Here is a 25524-nt window from a genome sequence, read left to right on the forward strand (position 1 = left end):
AATAGGAATAATATATTTAATTGTAGTAATTTTATTTCTTTTTATTTAAATTATATTTAAGTTAGGGGGGTTAGATTTAGGGTTAGACTAAGGTTTAGGGGTTAATAACTTTATTATAGTGGCGGCGACATTGGAGGCGGCAGATTAGGGGTTAATAAATGTAGTTAGTTTGCGGCGACATTGGGGGCGGCAGATTAGGGGTTAATAAATATAATTTGGTGTCGGCGATGTTGGGGGCAGCAGATTAGGGGTTCATAAGTATAATGTAGGTGAAGGCGGTGTCCAGAGCGGCAGATTAGGGGTTAATAATATAATGTAGGTGTCAGCGATGGCGGGGCGGCAGATTATGGGTTAATAAGTGTAAGATATGGGGTGTTTATACTCGGGGTTCATGTTAGGGTGTTAGGTGTAGACATAACTTTTGTTTCCCCATAGGAATCAATGGGGCTGCGTTAGGAGCTGAACGCTGCCTTTTTGCAGGTTTTTTTTCAGCCGAATCAGCCACATTGATTCCTATGGGGAAATCGTGCACGAGCACGTTTAGCCAGCTTACCGCTACCGTAAGCAGCGCTGGTATTGAGGTGAGATGTGGAGCTAAATTCTGCTCTACGCTCACCTTTTTGCGGCTAACGCTGGGTTTAAAAAAACCTGTAATACCAGCGTTACTTTAGGTGAGCGGTGAGCTGAAACTAAGCGTTAGCAACGCCCCCCTGTTACCGCAAAACTCGTAATCTCTGTGATTGATTTTCTAAATCTTAAAACACCAACTACTTGCACTCTATAGCGTGTGTGAAATATGTTAAAGTTATTGAGACAAAATATAACATACCAGTCTTATACATCATGTTTTTAACACCATTTTTCACAGAAGTTTAGAGGATATCCCCAACTGTACACTGGACTGACATTAAAAGTGACTGGATCTCTGATTAATCTACATATTCTTAAGGAAGGATATCCACAAACCATAAATACTAAAGCTGAAAACGGCTGCATATATACTTACAGGACTTTGTTTTATTTTAAACACTTACACAGCCCCACTTTTACTTAGTATATTTTGCCAGGTTGTTCAGAACAATTATTTGTCTTAATGTGTCATAGCCTGAAGCAAACTTTGTTATAAAGAGCATTACAATGATTAATGAGCTATTAATCTGCAAAATATATAGTATATGCCATATATTTTTAAGGATGTGGCAAACCTCTTCTCCAAATGGATAAAATAAAAATTAGTCCCAAGGAGAGGATGCAATCAATGGTGTGTTAATCTAACGCTCAGCTGTTAATGATTTTCACCAGGATTTCCCTTGATGCTGTGGCTTCAGCCAATATATTGTTTTAATAATTACTGTCAGGTTTCTACTACTTGTTTCATACTAAAATGAATTCAACTGCAGAAGAAACTTGAGTAGCAGATATTACTAGCAGTGTCTGACATGATTTCCTCACACCTAAAATGGAAAAATTTAATTTTTTTTTATACAGTTTGCCTGTTTTCTATTCCACTTTTTTACTTTTTTTCCCCTGCTCTTTGTTTCATAATAAGAATGGAAAACTTGTTGAATGTAAAGCTCAGCATTCAGGTTAATTGGTGTTCATAAAGTTGGCAGTTCCATAGGTTGTACTAGTTGCTTTGTAAGGCTTTAAAAACTCAAAGGATCCAGAGGGGTTATGCAATATGACAAAATATAGTACCTGTGGCCTGTTCATCTGCTATGAAATTATTCTCACAGCTAATCAATTCATTGTTTCTACAAAGTCAGTTCTTCAAGCAGGAAGAATGCACTTAGTACAAACTGAAGTAATGAAGTGATATTACACACAGAACATTTTAATAGCCTCAGCAGTCTGCTGGTGAGTACCGGCTTGCAGTTTGGTGAATTATTCCTATGTATCTTATAAGAGTGTTTATATCAGTTGGCACCATGCAGAATGCAGAGGCTTACTAAATGTTGTGAATAATCCCAAATTGTTGCATTCCTATGTAGTAAAAGAGAGGGTATTCACATTGCTCATCTGTCAGGGGCAGTGCTTTTTAGAATTTCTTAGAGGCCCAAAATTCATTTCAAGCTAGGAACTTTTTCCATAGAAATTATTGATGCAATTAAAAAAGTAGAATCTGATCAAAATTCTCTAAATCGAATAACAATAAATTTTAACATTTTAATTTAGTTTATATCTTGTTTATGCTTGGTTTTGTTTACATAATTATTTTTATAAGGGTTTTGTGAATGTTGAGACAATTGAATTGACATACACATGGCAAAATAAATCAGTGAGAACTGCAGAGGTAAAATAGAGTCCAAGGAGTGCAACTTCCACCATTTCCCTTGCTGACTTTACATGTCCCATTTTTACATAGAAAAAAAATATTAAATGCAATTGTTATTTAAAAAAAATTCACAAAAACATAGAAAGTAAAAACATACTTTCTACAGACACAATCCTAAATACAGTTTTACATTCAAAGTACAGGGTACAAAAATCTCAGGAGATTAAAACACATAATACAAAGTACAGAGTCTAAACATAATAACATAATATAGCTTAAAATATAAATTCTCAAGTGTAAAGTGAATAAAGTAAAAGGTATGTGGTGAAAATGAAAAAACAAATATTATAAGATTAAGTAATACATTGTAATGCCCCTTCGTTAGATATGGTAAAATTTTAATTTCTTGAATACTTTAAGAAACTCATGATACTGACAGTTATTTTTGACAATACTGCCTAATTCAATATCTTTTAGAAGTCTGTCTAGTAGAAAGGAAAAATGAAAAAAGCACAACATTTATGATGAAATATGATCATAGTTTACAAATGAATGGATATTCTCACTAAGGGCAAGATTATGAGTGGTGCGTTAACAGTTCTGCATGAGTGAAAGGGGTTTATTGCGGCTGTTTGCATGCATCGGGTGTAGAGCTCATATTACAAATTGAAAGTAAACAAGATCGCTTTTGAAGTTAACGCATGCTAGGGTAGCGCGTCCTCAGTGCTCTGGTTAAATGTTTAGCAAAACAAAAAAGTGTCTCAAACACATAAAAATACATTATAAAGTACAGTTACACTCATTATACTATCTAATAAAAAGCTTGTTTTTTTAAATTGAACAAAAAAGTTATAAGGGCTCAAAGATATGAGATCTCAGGTGTTAAAAAAAAAGGCAGGCAAAGGATGTTAACAGAGATGCGTACATATACACGTTTAAATATGTATGTATGTTTATATGTGTGTACATATGTATGTATATATGTATTTACAGCCATATATATATATATATATATATATATATATACACACACATATAAATTCATATGTATACATATAAAGACATATATATATATATATATATATATATATATATATATATATATATATATATATATATATATATATATATATATATATATGTGTGTGCATTGGAGCACTTTGCAGTTAAGACCATGAAAACATGTAAAAGCATATTTGTGTGTATTCATATTTAATAAAGTGTTATACTGTGTATTTACTGCAAATATTTCACATTCCAATGTTCTGCACAAAGCAGACTATGTTCTAAGTATTTTTAAACAAACATTGCTATATATATATATGTGTATATATCTATACCTATATATAATCGTGTGTGTATATATATATATATACATAATATATTAAATATGTACAAAATGTGGGGAGAATGACATGTTATAGATGGTGCAGACCCTTTAAATTAGATACAAACGAAAGGAGAAAGGGACATTGAGGCATATTTATCAAGCTCCGAATGGAGCTTGATGCCCGTGTTTCTGGCGAGCCTGCAGGCTCGCCAGAAACAGCAGTTATGAAGCAGCGGTCACAAAGACCGCTGCTCCATAACCTGTCCGCCTGCTCTGAGCAGGCGGACAAACATCGCCGGAAATCAACCCGATCGAGTATGATCGGGTTGATTGACACCCCCCTGCTGGCGGCCCATTGTGAGCTGCTGGTGCAATGCTGAATACGGCGAGCGTATTGCTCGCCGTATTCAGCGAGGTCTGTCGGACCTGATCCGCACTGTCGGATCAGGTCCGACAGACCTTAATAAATAGAGGCCATTGTGAAGAAATAAAAAGCTTTACTTCTCTCAGTACAGACAGGGATTTCAGCACGACACCAAAAAAAAAGAGAAGAAAAAACTCTTAAGAATAACGCTATGTTTTTTTAATTGTAATAATGTCCTACAGTATCAGACATACTGTATGGACCATCTCACCAAGGTAAACTCCACTAGTGTGCATCAAATACAAATAATAAAGAGCGTTAAAGAGAACAAGATATATACAGTGTTTAAAAGTATGGCCAGCTTGTAGCAACAAGTATATAGACAGACGGCTCAAAAATTATGGCTGCAACACTTCTGCCAGAAGGTGGCCCCACCAAACGATGGGAATCTGCCACCTTAGCAATCCAAGTGAGGATCTAAGCAGACCAAATTTACACATATAAATATGTATTGATATAGAAGCACATATACACAATCCAAGTGGACTAGTAGGGATGAACAACACCTATACCAGAGGGTAACAACACGATTCTAGGCGGCTATCTGTGACCATGGAACCCTTAAGGATCTATGTTCATCCACTATTACATACAGTCTAATGCATATAAGTATACAGATTACAGCAGGACCTATGCCTGTAGTGTATGGCATCTGCTTGTGCCCTTATGGGAAGAAGTTAAAAACATAGGGGCATAAAAGATCTTTCACCCTCAGTTCAATAACTGCAAGTACTGACTTCTGAACAAGCCCTAGTTTATATGATTTCTGAATAACCTCAGACCGGACACCTATCAATAAAAGGCCCAAAGGTATAAAAGGACTGTACTACCATATAGTGACAATTTGAAGGCAGATAATTACAGATCAAGCCTGCAGTGTTGGTTAAAATTACAGACACAGGGACCACTGCAAAGAATCAGCACATAGATACAGGACTCTCTTGTTCCATAAAATAATAAGTGCAAGATCAGCAGGGGCGTTTGAAAAACTATACATAACATGGCAGCTAGGAGGGTTACTAAAACTGACAAGGGAGCAAAAATAACCAACACCCCCAGCTCAAAGATGAATACTTTTTTTAAGACAATACAGTCACCCTCCTTGGAACATGATGATACCTCACAGCTGCCACAAGAGGATCATTGGGAAATATTGCCGCCTGATGGGGAGGCCCCTATAACCAGAGCAGATCTCAAGAACCTGCCGACTAAAGCAGACCTCTCTTCCTTTTTTCAAAAAGTCAGTAAAATGTTGAAAGATGGTATTTCAGAGATTAAAAAAGATGTTGCCGACCTGGGAGGCAGGGTGGCCTACCTAGAGGAACAAGAAGAAGAGACTACATCTAACCTGGACCTTCTCACCAGGAAGATAGCAACACAGGAATCTCAGATAGAGTTTTTACACTTGAAGCTTGAAGATCTGGACAATAGGGGTAGGAGGTAAAATCTATGCATTAGAGGTATCCCAGAAAAGGTCACTAACGACAACCTCCTCTCATACCTACAAAATATATTTAACCAACTACTGAAGGATCACCAGCTGCCAGAATTGGCGATGGACAGAGCACACCAAGCGCTGAGACCTATGCCACGAAACAATGAGCCTCCAAGAGATGTCATCATGAGATTTCATTGATATACAGATAAAGAATTAATAATGAATGCCACTAGAAAACAACAAACATTCATAATGGACGAGGTTAAACTCCAATTTTTCACAGATCTTAGCCCTATCACACTACAAAATCGCAAGGAGGTAAGATTCTTCACACAACACCTACGGGACCAAGGTCTGAATTACAGATGGGATTCCCCTTCAGCGTGAAGGTCATAAAAAATAATAAAGTAGCAACATATTGTTCCATAGAAGATCTAGAGCAATTTTGTCAAGCACTGGATATCCCTAAGCCATCCTTGCCTTCACTGGAACCCTCTGATACCTCAACGACACAGGGAAATACATCACAGTCAAAGCCCCAATACTCCCACTGGATACAAGCAACAAGGAAAAGGTCCAGGGATGCTTCCGCAGGACAGAGGAAAAACCCAGCAGATTTGAACCCCAGCTGAAGAGGATTTCCAGGACATATTTGGACACTCCATTATTAACAGATCCAGGCTGCAACAAAACATTAATTAAGGCTAATTTATTTCAAATTCCTTTAATTGGGAATATTTTGCTTGGCTTCCTTTTCTACTGTTATTCACAAGCAAATGCATGATGAGAGCTCACAGTCTGTTTCCAGGTAAAATTTCGCCCTCTAGCAATAGAGGGAGGAGAAGGAAGGAAGAAAAAACCCATTCCTCTCTATCCATTAAACTCATTTTCCTCCTCTTTAATTCCCCAATGAATCCCATCTCCTATTGGGAGTTTGTTACAGGGAATTTTAACAATTTTATGTTAAAATTATGTTGTTTCATTGTTTGTATATAGGTTTTGTTGTCAATGCCAAATTATTAATACTTATGCATTTTTAATCCAAGTCTTAGGAATGGATGGAGGTATTTTACACCTCCTCAGGTTTGCTACCTTTATTCCACTTCTTATCCTGGGCGGAGGTGAGACAAAATATCACACAAAACTCATGCATAATACTTTGGGGACCATGACTGATGACCAGTGTTCCCTCTAAGGCCAGTTTTGTGAGTGGCCGAGCAGTGAAATAGTTTATTAGAGCAATTAGCAAACACTAAACAATGCAGACTGCAAGGTGTAGTTCACTTATTAACTGTTTTACTGCTGGTCCGCTCACAAAGCTGGCCTTAGAGAGAACACTGCTGATGACCATAGTACCTTCTCGGATGTGCGGCTCCAAGACTGTAAGGTAAATAAGCATGCCACACAATACACACCACCTAAAGAAATTAGATTAATTTCCCAAAATTGTAAGGGTCTAAACTCCCCTACTAAGAGATCTAGGGGCCTATCTATCAAGCTCCGAATGGAGCTTGATGCCCCGTGTTTATGGCGAGTCTTCAGGCTCTTGTGAGCTGCTGGTGCAATGCTGAATACAGTGAGCGTATTGCTCTCTGTATTCAGCGAAGGTCTGTCGGACCTGATCCGCATTGTCGGATCAGGTCCGACAGACCTTGATAAATAGAGGCCCTATTGCGTTTAATTGGTGTAAAAGAGAAAAATCAAACATTGTTTTTGTCCAGGAGACGCACTTTATAATTAACAAAGAGCCTTCGTTCCATTCAAGGGAATTTCCTACGTCGTTCCTCCACCCTAACACAAAAAAAAAAGAATGGGGTGGGAATTTTATTCCACAGAAACACACATTTTCAGTTATTGGAAAGGTATGTAGAATGGGAAGGACGCTACATCATCTTAGTGGGTTTACTGTTCAACAGACCGGTCACTTTGGCTAATATGTACGCTCCTAATGTAGGCCAAGACCATTTTCTAAAAACAATCAGTCATAAACTACTGGAAATACAGAAAGGTGCACTCATACTAGGAGGAGAACTTAATGTAGTGTTATTCCCATCATTAGATTGTTCCCATGGTCATAGTATAACAACACCCAAAACTAGAAACTTAATTATTAACATGCTGCGAAGCCTCACCCTTACTTGGCGCACACTTTACCTTAATGCACGCAATTATACCTTTTATTCTAACCCAGCTAAATCATATTCACGTATAGATTAATGGTTTATAAACCACAGTAACCTGTCCCTCACATCAGAGGCCACCATTTTACCAATAGCATGGTCTGATTATTCATCGATTTCGATTTCAATGACCTGGCCATCAATTCCAACTCACCAATTTCTCTAGAGACTAGACAAAGTTATGCTACACGACCCTATGGTTGTGACACCAACTAAGGAATCTATATTGGAGTATTTCAGGTTAAATGCTAATAATCAGACTAGCGCCCCAGTGACTTGGCTGGCCCACAAGGCATTCCTCAGAGGTATACTGTTTAAACAGAAAGCTACTAACAAACATTTGTCGCTAGCGAATTATAGCACTCTGCTACAGAAATTACAAAATGATGAGAATGCACACAAACGCCACCCTCAGAGTCAGGACTTATTGCATACATTAACCACATCCAGACTCCACCTCCAAAACTACATACATAAAGAAGGCTGCGGGAAAGCCCTTTATCTTAAAAAGATCTATTTCCATGGGGGTAACAAAGCAGGAACATTACTTGCTAGGGCATTAAAATGCAAATCTTAAATAACTATATATTAAGCATAACAGAGTAAAATAGAAGGGAGATGGTAGACTCAAATCTGATAGCTAAATCCTTCAGAGACTACTATGGGGAGCTTTATAATCTCCCTAATTGTGATACTACAAACCACATAGATTTGTTGACTTTGTATCTCCAGAGCGCAGACATGAACAAAATCCAGGAGACTGATAAAGAAAAATTAGATGAACCAATCAAACTGGAGGAAATTATAAAAGCTATAAATGACCTTCCCTTAAATTAGAGCCCAGGCCCTGACGGGTTCTCGAACAAATACTACAAAACATATAGAGATATATTAGTGCCTCACCTTTTGGAACTTTACTCACATATTGATGGAACAGGCCACCTCCCACCAAAATACTTTGAAGCCGAAATTTCAGTAATCCCTAAACCCGGTAAATCCCCTAAGCTAGTTGGCAATTACAGACCCATATCATTACTAAATACGGAGCTGAAAATCCTAAAATACTAGCCAATAGATTAAATAAAATTCTAACCCAAATTATTCACTTAGACTAGGCAGGATTTGTGCCTGGACGTGAGGCCAGAGACAACACCATTAGGACCCTTCAATTAATAGAGCACGCTAAATACACAAATACGGACATGGTAGTTATATCCACAAAGAAAAAGGTTGGAGTTTGGTAGTAACTCCTTGAAGCTCTGACCAGTGGTTTTGTGCTGGATAATCATTGGATTTGTAGTTATATCCACAGACACAGAGAAAGCGTTTGATCGCCTAAATTGGGAATTCTTATTCGCCACTTTGAGGTAGGTGGGGTTGGGAGAGGGAATGCTTCGCAGAATCCAAAGTCTTTATAAAGCACCCACGGCAAAAATTAGAGTCAACAACATGGTCTCAGATTCTTTCACGATATATAATGGAACTAGGCAGGGCTGCCCGCTTTCACCCATATTATTCATTATCAGTATGGAAGTCTTAGCTCAACGAATAAGATTAAATCCACTAATTTCAGGGATTAAAATTGGCCCACTAGAGCATAAACTCTCACTATATGCTGATGATATTCTTTTTACACTTTCCTCCCCCCAATCCTCAGTACAGATAGTCTTACAAGAACTCAAACAGTTTGGAAAATTCTCCAGTTTCAGAATTAATGAACAGAAATCTGAACATCTCCCTCCCAGCATCAGAATTCCAATTAAAAAACAGGATGGAGTCTGTGGTTTAAAAATAAGATGCCCAGTGGGTAATAAAAGTTCTCAGAAAATGAACAATTTGAAACTGTTTGTGTTTTATAATAAAATTCACAGTTTATTAACACATTCTAAAAATTACCATGATCATAAAATTAAGCTCATATGTCTAAAGGCTAATAAATAGACACCGATGTCCAGTCTAAATATATTTTAAAATTCTAAAAACAAACCTAAAGCTTCAATAGTTTCTCTAGGCTGTATAATATAATAGAATAGGTCCTAACAGAAGAAACAATGATGCGAGTTGCTCTCGCCAAACTTAGAACTTTAAATGTAACAATGATGCGAGCAGCTTTCGCTGAACATATAACTTATAACTTTAAATGTCACAATGCTAATAAAATTATGTGTCAAAGAGTCAATTTTCCGAATACCACAAGCAGTATCCCCAAATGGATGAGTAGATAACCAGAATTTAATTAATTTGGCTGTCTGATAAGATTTACTCCAAGCAATGTATTGGCAAAGTTCTCCCGGGCTCGTAAGCCTAAAGTTTACTTGGAGCAGTGTGGTCAAATAGAGACTGTGTCATAGGTGTTAAATTTATGAAGTATCCCACAGTGCTGTCTCCAATTCTTAATCCCAATATGAGAAAGAAGTCTGTAAATGGATGCACACTTACCCTGTCTTTAGGCCAGCAGCGGTAGCTTCTACAAACCTGCCCCCTCAAACAACAGCCGAAAGCGATAAAATATTTAGGGATACACCCTAAATCTCTTCTAGATCTTAACTTCACTAGTCTCCTTAACACAGTAACGATTGATTTAAAGGCCTGGAAAGATCGTCCCTTTTCATGGTGGGGTAGGCTCCAAATCTTAAAAATGAACATTCTCCCTAGATTATTATATGCTATCCAGGCTGTCCCAATCACTTTACCACACAGCTTTCTCACACAGGCACAGCGCGCCTTAAACTCCTTTGTATGGGGAAACATAAAGCCCAGAGTTAAAAAATCAACTATGTTCCGACCAGTCAGAGAAGAAGGCTTAGGACTGCCTAACCAAGAAGCATATTACCAAGCCACATGCTTACAGAGAATCATAGAATGGCACGGAAATAGTGATACTAAGGCTTGGATCCCAATGGACTCACATATTCTGCACTCCCCATAACCGGGTGCCTTATGCTGGATAGCGGGCCAAAACCATCCTCCCTGGCTGAATGCGTACCCTCTTTTGCACCATGTATTTGAGCTATGGGACTCTCTTATTAAAAAATATTCAGGAATCTCAACACTGAGATCCCCCATGTCCCCCATCTCCCCCATCTCCCCGAATACCAAATTACTGGGAGGTATAAAGTTTGATCTACATAATCTGACTAATTGGGAGATGGGATACACAGTACCATTATATACAATGACCAGAGACGGTAAACTCAAAAATAGATCAGAATTAACAGAAGTACTGGGAGGGGCTTTACTAAATGGCTAAAATACAACCAGATACACCATTTCTTACACACTCATCCATTTAAGCAGTCTCTCATAAGAAAACTAACCCCATTTGAACAAGTATGCTCAGGGAATCTTCCAGCACAACACACACTATCTTGGGCGAGAAAACTCCTAGCTAAAGCCCAGAACATGAAACACCCAGACTATACTGAAAGGTGGAACAGAGACTTAAATAAAGCGCTTACTGACACTGAATGGAAACACATCTTTAATAATACAAGGAAGTCCTCTTCTTCCACAAGATTCTTAGAGACAAATCACAAACTATTGACCAGATGATATTTGACACCAGCTAGACTGAAAAGCATTTTTCCGGCTTCTTCAGACTTGTGTTGGAGAGGATGTGGGAGAAGGGGGACGTTAATACACATTTGGTGGGAATGTCCAAAGCTGAAACCTTTTTGGGAGAACATCCAACATATTATAGAACTCATATTGGGACAGAGGGAACAATACCAACTTCACCCAACGACAGCACTAATTAATCTATTACCTGTATGTAAATGTAGATTGCGACTGCGACTAATTCAAGTGATTTTGAATTCCGATAGATCCTTAATAGCTAAACTTTGGAAGTCACAGTCCTGCCCTACGGTGATTAGTTGGACTACCCACATGACTGACACATTGAGGTTAGAAGAATATGGTTACTTTAAAGCTAATAAACTGGAATTTTTCCATGATCTAAAATTTATTTGGGAGGATATTCAACATGATTGACAAATTGACATAAGGAGCTATACACAGGACTCTGGGGTGACATGAGGAGTTATTACCTGCATTTGAACTTACTAAGGAAATCACAAGTGGTGATCTTGCCTCCGCCCATCATTCTCACTTTCATTTTCATTCTCCTCTTTCCATTGCCTAATCCCTAGACCAACACACTAATTATTTTACATATACATAGAGATTGGTTTGAAGGGTATGGGAGGAGCTAAAGATGTATTTTTGCTTTGAGAGATTCGGCATTGTTATAGTTATTGTTATAAGTTTATTTGTTATTTCTGTGATACTGTTTATCACGGACTAATTTAACTTTTATCTTTTTGGTTAACCACTGCGAGTCCACTGTTATCAGGAAGGAACACTTTGGACATTCAGATTGAATAGACTTTGCAGCTGGTTGTGATTTACCACGTTACAATGTGATGACCTGTACTATCTTGAACATAATTGTACTGTAATAGCATTGTTGTTTCATTGTATCAAAAGACCAATATAATAATAAAAAAGAATAAATATATAAAAAAAAAAAAAAGTAAGACGGAAGCATTCAGATGCCTGCATCAAAAGGGAAGTAACTAGCTGGATTTATCTATGGGGTGAATGGCAGATCTCGGGCCAGAACATTGGAATGTAAAATATTATTTTCATGTCGGGTTAGCGCACTTGATACTATGTGATCGGGTTTGCGTGTGAGTAGGGTGTTAGGGTTTTTTCCACTTGTAATCTGGCCCTGAATTTAAAAAAGTAACCCCATATAGTATGAATGTAGCAATTCAGGTAAGATAGAAGAACTGTGTTTAAAATATAGACATAGGGGCATATTTATCAAGCTCTGAATGAAGCTTAATGCCCTGTGTTTCCGTCGAGCCTTCAAGCTCGCCAGAAACAGAAGTTATGAAGCAGGGGGCGGCATTGCACCAGCAGTTCACAAAAACTGCTGGTGCAATGATAAATGCTGAGAGCGTATACTGTCGTCATTTATCGATGTGCAGCGGACATAATCCGCAATATCGGATCATGTCCGATCGCACCATAATAAATAGGCCCCATAGAGCATTTGAGAAGCTTTAAGCAATAAGCTACATAATGGGGCTGATTTATCTTAAGACCGCTGCTTCATAACTGCTGTTTCCGGCGAGTCTGAAGGCTCATGCGGAAACAGGGGCATCAGGGTCCATTCGGTCCTTGATAGATTGGCCCCAATATCTTTAATTGGCTCAAAAAAGAAGTTACAATATACATGTACACTTGTGTCTATTTTTGACAAATTAAATTGTGAAAATTATTTTTATTACAGTGCAAGCTGAAAAAAGGCATTTTTTACTCTTCTTCTCTAATGAATGTAATAAAATGCAATAAAACTCCCAGGATTAAATTCATCTTTGTTATTAAAGCTGAAACCTGACTTTTGATAAATAAATAACTGTAGCAAATACTAAGCATTTTGTAAGAAAGGGAAAATTCAAGTAGTTAATAGTAACAATGAGAATAGATTGTTTAGTAAATATTATTTTACACTGTTTTGCTTAAAATTAATTTATGTCAGATTGATATCCTTCCTTATAAGGCATTGACATATTTTTAAATTGTCAGATCTAGTCAGGAGAATTAAAGTCAAAATGTCATTAAAGTTTCATGATTCAGAGTGTACAGTTAAAAAATAAAAAAAATCTAATTTATTTATATTGTCAAATTAACACTATTTTCTTTCCTTTGTTGAAATTTCCATTGTTACAATCAGACAATAATGAAAGCTTAATTTTGGCTTTTTTCCCTTTACAAACGTGAGGCTATCAATTATTTTATTTATTTTTTGCCATCTGAGGAGATGTTTTTTTTTTTGTCTTCTGAGGAGATGTGAGGTTTTGTGGGAGAACCAGGTATGTTGTTTTACCTAACAGTAAAAGAGGAGAATTAAAGGGACAGTCTACATCAAAATTATTATTGTTTAAAAAGATAGATAATGCCTTTACTGCCCATTCCCCAGCTTTGCACAACCAACATTGATATATTTATATACTTTATAATATTTAAACCTCTACATTTCTGCTAATCCATGTGGCCATTTAGATACAATTGTGCTCACTCCCAGCGTTGTGCATGACACAGCACTGATTGGTTTAAATGCAAGTCAATAGATAATAAATAAACAGTCATCTGATCAGGGTGCTGTCAGAAGAGGCTTAGAGGTAAAAAAGTTTTATAACATAACCATGCTGGCTGTGCTAAACTGGGAAATGGGTAATAAAGGGATTATCTATCTTTTTAAACAATAAAAGTTTTGGAGTAGCCTGTCCCTTTAAGTAAAGGAAGAAGGCGGTGAGTGGTTCTACCTTTTAATGAAAGGACATTGTAAATCAAGGAGGTGAATTGTTTTGAATAACAAAAGAAAGGTAGGGGGAGAGGACATTTTAACTGCTGTAGAAGAGGAAAAGGTTGGTTGAGGGAGAAGGAAAAAGTAGAGGGATAAGATATATGAATGGGGAGGTGAGATGTTTTGTCTGAAGGAAAAGGAGGTGATTTTGAAGAAGTCAGGGAAGGGTAAAATCAGATTAAAATCTATTATTATCTAGAATATAACCATTCTATGTAGCAAATGAAGCTTGCAGTTTATAACAAATATGGACATTTAATTTTGTAATTTTAATATGATCTTAGAAATCAAATATTACAAGCTTATCACTTGCCTTCTACATTTATTTCTTATGAAGAAGACACTTAAAGAGATACTAAACCCACATTTTGCAATTTTAAGCAACTTTCTAATTTACTTCTATTATCAATTTTTCTTTGTCTCTTGCTATCTTTATTTAAAAAGAAGGAATGTAAAGCTTAGGAGCTGGCCCATTTTAGGTTCAGCACCCTGGATAACTCTTGCTTATTGGTGGCTAAATTTAGCCACCAATAAGCAAGCATAACCCAGGTTCTGAACCAAAAATGGGTTGGCGTCCAAGCTTTACATTCCTGTTTTTTAACTAAAGATAGCAAGAGAACAGAGACAATTTGATAAAAGGAGTAAATTAAAAAAAAATCTTAAAATTGCCTGCTCTATCTGAATCATCAAAGAAAAAAATTGGGTTTAGTATCCCTTTAACATGTATTATATATATATATATATATATATATATATATATATATATATATATAGTATCCCACAAAAGTGAGTACACCCCTCACATTTTTATAAATATTTTATTATATCTTTTCATGTGACACCTCCCCGGTGTCATGTGACTCATTAGTGTTATAAGGTCTCAGGTGTGAATGGGGAGCAGGTGTGTAAAATTTGGTGTTATCGCTCTCACACTCTCTCATACTGGTCACTGGAAGTTCAACATGGCACCTCATGGCAAAGAACTCTCTGAGGATCTGAAAAAAAGAATTGTTGCTGTACATAAAGATGGTTTAGGCTATAAGAATATTGCCAAGACCCTGAAACTGAGCTGTAGCATGGTGGGCAAGACCATACAGCGGTTTCACAGGACAGGTTCCACTCAGAACAGGCCTTGCCATGGCCGACCAAAGAAGTTGAGTGCACGTGCTCAGCTTTATATCCAGAGGTTGTCTTTGGGAAATATACGTATCAGTTCTGCCAGCATTGCTGCGTCAGCCTGTCAGTGCTCACACCATACCATTCTGTCAGCCCAGAAGTAAGCCTCTTCTAAAGATGATGCACAAGAAAGTCTGCAAACAATTTGCTGAAGACAAGCAGACTAAAGACATGGATTACTGGAACCATGTCCTGTGGTCCGATGAGACCAAAATAAACTTATTTGATTCAGATGGTGTCAAGCGTGTGTGGCGGCAACCAGGTGAGGAGTACAAAGACAAGTGTGTCTTGCCTACAGTCAAGCATGGTGGTGGGAGTGTCATGGTCTGGCCTGCATGAGTGCTGCCAGGACTGGGGAGCTACAGTTCTTTGAGGGAACCATGAAAGTCAACATGTACTGTGACATACTGAAGCAGAGCATGATCCCCTCCCTTCAGAGACTGGACCGCAGGGAAGTATTCCAACATTATAACAACCCCAAACACACCTCCAAGATGACCACTGCCTTGCTAAAAAAGCTGAGGGTAAAGGTGATGGACTGGCCAAGTATGTCTCCAGACCTAAACCCTATTGAGCATCTGTGGGGCATCCTCAAATGGAAGGTGGGGGAGCGCAAGGTCTCTAACATCCACCAGCTCTGTGGCATCCTGTGAAGCTCTGGTGAACTCCATGCCCAAGAGGGTTAAGGCAGTTCTGGAAAATAATGGTGGCCACACAAAATATTGACACTTTGGGCCCAATTTGGACATTTCCACTCACTTTTGTTGGCAACAGTTTAGACATTAATGGCTGTGTGTTGAGTTATTTTGAGGGAACAGCAAATTTACACTGTTATACAGGCTGAACAGTCACTACTTTACATTGTAGCAAAATGTCATTTCTTCAGTGTTGTCACATGAAAGTATTTAATAAAATATTTACAAAAATGTGAGGAGTGTAATCATTTTTGTGGGATACTATATATATATATATATATATATATATATATATATATATAGAGTTGAGTTTCAGAGTTCCGCGCACATAGAATGGAGAAAAACAAAAACAAAAACAAATTATGGTGCAGTATGTCAGTACTAGGCAATCAAAAACTAAACATGAGATTTAAATGTGCTCACCTTGTTTAACCTCAAACGTGTGAGGTATGTTGGAAGCATGGAGGGGATGTAATCCCTATCTGTGGTAAAGATGTTTCCAGCTGGTATGCAGAAACTTTTAGCAGGTGGAAATCTTGATATCCCTGGAGTAGAAATATGTTGGTATTTCAGACAAACTTCTCCTCTCTGGAGTTAGGTAGAGACACTTTAATTCTTTTTGCTGGATTTCTTTCCTTGTTGCTGTTTATTTCTTTTCCCTTTCTTTATACTTGAAAGGCTTTCAAGTATAAAGAAAGGGAAAAGAAATAAACAGCAACAAGGAAAGAAATCCAGCAAAAAGAATTAAAGTGTCTCTACCTAACTCCAGAGAGGAGAAGTTTGTCTGAAATACCAACAAATTTCTACTCCAGGGATATCAAGATTTCCACCTGCTAAAAGTTTCTGCATACCAGCTGGAAACATCTTTACCACAGATAGGGATTACATCCCCTCCATGCTTCCAACATACCTCACATGTTTGAGGTTAAACAAGGTGAGCACATTTAAATCTCATGTTTAGTTTTTGATTGCCTAATACTGACATACTGCACCATAATTTGGTTTTGTTTTTGTTTTTCTCCATTCTATGTGCGCTGAACTCTGAAACTCAACTCCATACCTTTTTCCTTCACATTCCATTTGATGATAGTGGAATATTCAGAAACTAGCTGCCATTGAAATATATCAGGAGGAACTAATTAGAGCAAAATAACCATTTGCAACATACACAGCGCAGATCAAGAAACACCCAAGCAACACTTTCTACAAATATATATATATATATATATATATATGCACTAAAAGATTATTTATGGTTTAATATATGTGACCTTAAAAAATCAGAATTGCCAAATATAAACGGACTTAAAACATCATTGCCAGGGATAATCATTTCCTCAGACAGGCCTTTTGTGCATACACTTCCCTTGGAATTAAAAGGGATCATGTGAGTGAAAAGAAGTATGGAACAAATTATTTAGAAAAATGCATTACTGTTAAATAACTTTAAACAGTTTAGTAAATTAAATTAGCAGTTTAGTAAACTGAAATTGTAAATAGTATAATACCTCTTTATAAAGTGGGGCTAGAAGCTTATTTTTTATTTTGGGTTTACAAACTAAATGGCATGAAGTTCACTATTATATCAATTTAATTTTAGTTGTTTTTTTTTTAAATTATGAATATTTATAAAAATAAAGGTTGAGATGAGTTATTACTACAGCTTAGTAGTGAAATGACTTGATGAATAAACTCATATCTGTGCCATAGAACTCAAAATGATTTTCTTTTATGATTCAGAAAGAGCATACCATTTTTGCAGTTTCTTTTGTATTTTTACTATTAAATGTTTATGATATTCTTTGAAGAACATATCTAGGTACGTAGTGCGTTTGTGTATGGAGCACTATTTACTTTTACCTATGTCATACACTTTTGAGCACTAGATAACAATAGTATTTGTACAATGTAATATTGTTGAAAGCTTTGAGGCAAAACTCAAAATACTCAGCTGACCATGGTAATAAATTATCAATCACCATAAGCTACTCCCCCACTTTTTCTACAACTACCACTTGTTTGTAAGCTCATTATAGAGTAGTATTCATCATTTTGTCCCAGTCTACCTATCCCTGCTGTTGTTTAATTTATTGTGCCCCTGTATAGAACTGTTAAATCTCTTGGTGCATTAGCCAAAAAAAAACTACTACTAATACTTTACTGAACTCAATTAGTGTATCCCACTGACTTATGGTGTGACTAAACAGCTCTGTGTATCCATTGCATTTTTTTATGCAAAACATTAAAGTATGTAAGTTGATGCCTCCATTGATATTAAATCAGATATGCTGTACATATCCCCTTTTTGAAAGTGTTAAATGTTCTCTAAATGTAGCTTACAAAGGACCTTCCTGGCCACAGTTTGCTATTCTGCCAACAAAACACCTACTAATGCCACCTAGACACTGAATAGTGAGTGTTTCTGATGCCATTCAATGCTAGCAGTAAAACCAGTAATAATAGAAAACAATAACACATTTGGAGAAGGCAAAGCAGTAGCCTTATTGACCTAATAGACCATTTTTTAGTTTGTCTATAAGATTTTTTTCACTATACATAATAAAACATTTTTGGGGAATTACCATTTAGAGTTTTCAGTCAGGATATTGCATAGTTCCATCTATACTTGCAGTTTGCAAGGTATACTGCTTTTAACAATAAGAATTTCAAAACAATGACCTAGATTTATAGATTTATAGATGCTCATGAAGTTGCTGAGGGGCATCAGATTTGTTAGTGGACGTCCTTCCATTAACATCCATAGCTATGTGAGGTGCCCAAAACCTGAAATCTCACACATGAAACAAGGTCTTTCTAAGATGAAAAACAATTACAACTATATCACCTTAGGTAACACTATTGAAACACAGTCAATGTAAATGTCTTTGAGGGTAAAATATTTGTATGTTTTGTTATGGAAATTTAGTCTCACTAGCATAGGACGGAAAATGTGTGGGAGACATAGACATGAACAAGGGTCCGGCTGTGGGTGTACTGAGGCATTCCTGGGATGTGGTCAGGATTTTTCACCAAGCATGTGGTATTCATAGAGATTCTATTGATCTTGTGCAGTATCTTGCCTTGCTGTCATGTCTTGCTATTGCAAAGCTGACAAAGAGCTCGCTTTCATTGAGGAGATAAAAATGGAGCCATAAGCTACCGAAGCGGCCGACAGCTAAAAGTAATTTACGGCTCCATTTTAGTACCAGGTTTCCATTGAAAAAGTTTCCTTTTGCATGCAGTCGCTCTTTTCATGTAGGTGTAAGTTAGCGTTGTGTTAACGCTGCCACCCAATGCCAGATTTCTAAAACATTAATAGGTTACTATGGTAATCCGACCTTACACTACACTAAGCCCCCTAATTGATTCCGTTGTGGGTGTATGGCGGATTAGGGGTTAATAGTTTAAATAGCTAGATTGCGTTGTGGCGGCATGGCGTATTAGGGGTTAATACATTTATTATAAATTGCGATATGGAGGAGATGGCGGATAGAAGGGTTTTGATGTGTCGGGTTAGATTTCAAAGGGAAAAAGGTCTCATAAAGCACCTTTTTCCTATTTTACACCTAGTTGAGATGGGTGTAATTTTTGTTAATGTATCAGCAGCCTCCGACAGTGTATTAACGATTTGCGCGGGCATTGGAAATCTGGTATAATTTAATGATTAGCGGCTTCTGATACTTTGTATGGGACACGATAATGTTTTCGGCAGCCTGAGTCCGGTTGCGAAATTGAGTTATAACGGGCCATTGGAAGCAGTTGGTGAGCGATATTGCTTTCGACAGCTTATTTAACCGTTTGCGAGCACACACAAACCTAGTTATGGCTCAATGGAAACAAGCTCGAGGTTGTCTCAATTTTTTTTTCCTTTTCTATTTTTTTAACTACATTTTCTTTTTTGCATATGTTGGAGTTATGTATTGCTTTAAAGCTATTTTCTTAATGCCGGTATCTCCCACAGTGGGGCTTATTCAATGTGAGGTAAATAGTGTAAAAATTCCTTATTTATTTATTTTTTATTTATGTAATTTTTACCAGTAATATGAGCCAGACCTCAAATAGCATATTAATGAAACACTGTCCTGAAATAAAAATGTCTAGCAAAATAAGTAGATTTATTTTTAAGTTTACAAATAAATGCTTTTTAATTGTATTTTGCTGCTTATTTTTAATAGAGAGCATTACTTTATTTTTTTTATCCATCATTAACTTTTACGTTTCTTTTCTGGGATTAAATCCACTTTGGCTCCAAAAAGATTTTCAATTATTTTAGTCCTCTAAATAAAAAAAAAGATTTTTCCAACCACAAGCCAAAATAACTTACTCTGGCAGACGAGACATGATTCCTGCAGAAAGGGAAGTCAACCCATCGTTAATGCGAAGTGGTTTTCCTTTCCAGGCCCAGCTGATGATTACTTCAAGCAGCAACATAACCAGAAAATATACAGTGGCCTGCAACATTAATTACATTATTATAAAAAAATGCAAAGGCTTATTAACATAATTTTAATAACCTGGTTTACAGAGCTGCAGAGGGTGATTATCGCTTCCATGAATCAGTTGTATAAGTTAACATAGAAAATTGAAATTTTTTTCTCACTGGTTAGTTCTCTTAATCTACCAAAGAAGCTCATTCTAATCTATTAGAAGAACTATGCAAACATGTTTGCACTAATTTTTTTTACACTTTGAAGCTATTTAAATAAAACAAAAAAAATGCATTTTCTTGTGGTTTTCTAATGACTTTGCTCTCTGAAAACCTGTCAGATGCTTTGCGTTGACAAAACCTCAGTATTCTTAACATTATTTCAGGATATTTGTTTGTAAATAAATAACAAATGGTATTCTTAAATACCTGTAAATACAGTCGATTTGCATAATAAACAAATGCATGATAAAAAAACAATGCAATAGCACTTGGTCTGAACTTTAAATGAGTAGTAGATTTTTTTTCTGACACATTTCAAAGTTAAGTCTATTTCCACTCCTGTATCATGTGACAGCCATCAGCCAATCACAAATGCATATACATATATTCTGGGAATTCTTGCACATGCTCAGTAGGAGCTGGTGACTCAAATAGAGAAAATGTAAAAATTAAAGGGGCAGTCTAGTAAAAAATTAAACTTTCATTATTCAGATAGGACATGTAATTTTAATCAAGTTTCCAATTTACTTTTATCATCAAATTTGCTTTTTTCTCGTGGTATTCTTAGTTGAAACTAAACCTAGTTAGGCTTGTATGCTAATTTCTAAGCCCTTGAGGGCTGCCTCTAATCACATGCTTTTTAAATTGCTTTTCACAACAAGAGACTTGATAGTTCATGTGGGCCATATAGATAACACTGTGTTTAGGCACAGAAAGTTATTTAAGATTTAGCACAACACAATGTTAAATGCAAGTCAATAGATAATAAATAGTCATAATCATGTGACCAGGGGGCTGTCAGAAGGTTCTTAGATACAAGGTAATCATAGAGGTAAAAAGTATATTAATATAACTGTGTTGGTTATGCAAAACTGGGGAATGGGTAATAAAGGGATTATCTATCTTATAAAACAATAAAAATTATATTGTAGACTTTCCCTTTAATGTTAGTAAAGCATAGGCTAGCACAGTAGACAAAGGTGTTGACAGGTAAGTACAGTTCAACTTCATAGCCCACAGGCTATTAGTATGGACATGTACACACAATTCACATTGCCTGGGGACATAGACACATGTAACAATGTCTACAACACTTCTGATCACTTTTATAAATCTTTTAAAAATGATTTACTGTCTCTTTAAATTTATTGTTATTAGTATTTGCACACACTGGAGTGCTAATCTTCTCAGCTGTCATTCCCCTTGCTCTCTGGGACAGTAGGAGTTAACATTTTGGCTCATCATTGGAGAATGATCGGTGGCCAACTGGCCATATTTACAGCAGCTTTGGATGGGGTAAGCTCATCTAAAAGTTATTTGAGCTTAACCATATTTAAAGCTTTAACCCTAAATAACCTGCATCCGCATTTATTTATTCTAAAAAACTTTTGAGAGTACACCTTTTTTGAAAATCCACATAGGAACTTTGGTTTTACATTGTGCTACTTTCATTGTGTTCCCCACTTGGGGGTTACCATTTTCTGTGCTCCTATCTACCCATAGATCCTTGTTTTATTCTTTCCATTCACTTGCTAAATGGAGCTATATTGGATGTCATAGCTCTAAAAAATGGTTTTCAAAACTGTCCACAGGCCACCCTAACAGGCCAGATTTTGAGGATATCTGAACTGGAGTACAGGTGAAATAATCAGCTAATTAGTAAACATGGTTAGTTAACTGCTCTCACCCAAGGTAATCCTGAATATGTGGCCAAAAACATATTTCTGAAAATTCCAACTTTCAAAATGGAGACAATTCAAACTCTACTTCCTTTAGTGCCTATTTAAAGGGATCCAGTCATTAGTTTATGATTCTTCCCTTTGGTCTAGCAACTGCATCCTTACGAAAGTTCTTGGAGCACTATTAACTGTGGTGCATGCCCAAGGAATTGCTCTATTTCTGTACCTGGACTTTATTCTAGTACAGGCACCATTTCTCCATTTGGTGTCTATGAGACTGTTTCTAACATAACAACACAGATTTAAGTTACAGAAATAAGTCAGTTCCTTTTTTCTTTCTTACAGGTGAGGATGTGGCAACAGTGTAACAGAGATTACAAGGATTCGTCTCAGAAGATCCTACTGGACTTCACTTCAAGACACATTTTATATATTGAGCCGAAACGTTGACCATGTGACCTGTTTTATAATGGATTTATAATAAAGGAATGTTTTATGACCCTTGATTGTGTGTATGTATCTAAAGTCATTATTGTGTGGTACCACATGTCTATTTGTCTACTCTACATGCATGCCTATACATTAAAGTGCATAGATGGCTATAATCAATATTTAGTACAACATAGAGTGTATAGATACTTGGCATAATTACACAGTACAGCATGTATATTAGAGTATAGGTGCCTTGCATTATCATCTGTTGTGTTTATTAGTGTATAAATGTTCATTATCATCTATAGCGACACTTGTTCAAAAAAGTGTGAGTTGTAATGGTCCACAGGCTAAAACTTGCCAGTTGCAAGTTAATGTGGTCTATTGTACTGATGTAAAAATACAAATAAAAAAATGTATATTTATGAGAAAATTTATCAAGGTGCAGATTTTGTGAACTTGCAATTCAGGCTTGTAATGAGTCTGCAACCACAAATTGAATATGTCACCCCTTCCTATTCTAGTTGGAATAGATAAACCACCTCAAACTCGTTTAATCAGGGTGAATGACAGGCCCTGCTTTCACGCAATTGGTTGTCCAAAAGCAGGTGGTAGGAGCGAACAGCAGAGGCTTTTCCACAGCCTTAAATCTAATTAAGTGTCAATTGCAGGTGGACAGGTTCTCAGCTTGAGAACTTGTCCGCCTGCAACTTGGTAATTTTTTTCTGTTAGACATACTACTTTCAGTCTAGGTATAATGGTAAAAAAAACAAAAGAGGTCTCCCTTCTCAAGGGTTGTGTGTTTTATATATTGTCACCATTGTTTGATTCATTATGCAGAGCCACCACTGGTTTACTATGTTGTGCTGAGCCACCACTTTGCTATATTATGTCATGCAGAAAGTAACCATTATAGCTATTACAATTATAATAAATCAAATTAACAGTTAAGAATTTTATGTGATAACGGAAATCTATTTTTTCGATCATTAAAGATAAAATAGTTATCTATAGCTGCTCAGTAGTCAGGGAATTTAATTTTATTGTTTAGTGGGGCAGCAACATTTTTTCCTAGCCTGTGTAGCCAAAAATCCAAGCACCGGCCCTGCAGTCATGCTATCTATTTTCCAAGGAAAATGTGTTATATATAAAGAGATGTTGGTCACTCTAAACATTCTCTGGTAATTCTGTTTTACCATTGACTTGTAATACCAGATTGGGAGAGTGGGCACACTGCGCGATCAGTAGCGCTACACTTGTAATCTAGGCCTAAATGGGATGTTATTATGATCTGCATTATATTTTAATATTATCCAAACATGCCAAATGCATACATTAAATTGCATATTTTGTGCCTGCCTATAAAATTGGAATTTAAAGTTTTTGTTTTTTGTTTTTTTTTTAAATCAAAGTTTTTTTAATTAAGGTATTTGGCAGTACAATGAATAACACATGACATTATGCAAATCGTCACAGTAACATAACCTGCCTATGTAGTAGATAAGAAAAGGAAAAGAACAATACAAAAAAGAGAGAAAAAAAAAAAAACCTCTTCGTAGCTAATACATCTAAATACATGTATAAAACTGTTGAGGATTATAACATGACATATCCAAAATTCTATTGTGTCCTACATATTGTCTATTCCAGCTATTTTCATGATACCTTAAATTTTATTTTATGTTTTGAGATTACCGTGGTACCTCTTTATTTAGTTAATCTGTCCACTAGAATGATACTTACAATAAGAATATTTAGAATAAAACCATAGAATTAGAGAAGAGAGGTAAATTTTTAACGCAAAAAGTAGACTATAATGTAACACCTCCCGACCTGAACCAGAGCACTCTTGTACCCTGATGATAAAACCTTAAACTGGGGAGGGTCTCAACTAACATACATGGTCTCTCTTGAACCCAAACAATGTTTGTAAGATTATTAAAATTAACTGATGATACTACATGTAAATAAAAAAAACTCAGAAACATTTCTTTTCATAGATGTGGGGCGCGATCCGATATCGATCGCAGTTTGCGGCGCAAGCGAGGGAACCGGCGTCGCCCGCAGTTTCAGCTCGCAACTCGAGCCATCCCATATAGGTCGCCGTCAGATGCTAACGTGCCGTAAGTCTCACAAACCAGCGATGTCCAGAAATCTGCGTAAGTACAAATTTCTGGCGTCGCCAGTGACTTGCGGCACGTTAGAAACTGCCGGCGCCTATAAAACCTGACTAAAGTTTAAAACACCCGCACTGTCTAACACGCCTCCCTAACATAGCCCGCACTGTCTAACACGCCTCCCTAACATAGCCCGCACTGTCTAACCCTCTATCCGCTATCCCCCCTCACTAGCCTAACAATAAAAAAGCTATTAACCCCTAAAACGCCGCTCTTTTACCCCGCCGCAACCTAATAAAGTTATTAACCCCTAAACCGCCGCTCCTTTACCCCGCCGCAACCTAATAAAGTTATTAACCCCTAAACCGCCGCTCCCGTACCCCGCCGCCAGCTATATTATATCTATAACCCCCTAAAGTGAGCCCCTAACACCGCCGCCATCTATATTAAAATTATTAACCCCTAATGTAAGCCCCTTACACCGCCGCCATCTCTATTAAAATGATTAACCCCTAATTTAATCTACCTACCCCGCCGCCAGCTATATTATCTATATTAACCCTAAGTATATTATAGTTAATATAGGTATTACATTATATATATTAACTATATTAACCCTAATTATATTAGGGTTAATATAGTTAATATAGTTACTATAGTATTTATATTAACTATATTAACTCTATCTAACCCTAACTAAATTTATATTAAATTAATCTAATTCATTTCTAAACTAAAATATTCCTATTTAAAT

At 36.7% G+C, this 25524-nt stretch overlaps 1 protein-coding gene across 1 annotated transcript in view; it reads right to left on the minus strand.

Moving 5' to 3' along the window:
- The window catches only part of AGMO (alkylglycerol monooxygenase), a 575264-nt gene that overhangs the window by 541983 nt on the left and 7757 nt on the right, over positions 1 to 25524 (minus strand). The window contains exon 2 of the mRNA XM_053714114.1: positions 20219 to 20346. Within this exon, the coding sequence (XP_053570089.1) occupies positions 20219 to 20346 (128 nt within the window). The remainder of the gene's footprint in view (positions 1 to 20218; positions 20347 to 25524) is intronic.

This window comes from Bombina bombina, chromosome 5 (genome assembly GCF_027579735.1).
Source record: "Bombina bombina isolate aBomBom1 chromosome 5, aBomBom1.pri, whole genome shotgun sequence".
Classification (NCBI taxonomy): Eukaryota; Metazoa; Chordata; class Amphibia; order Anura; family Bombinatoridae; genus Bombina; species Bombina bombina.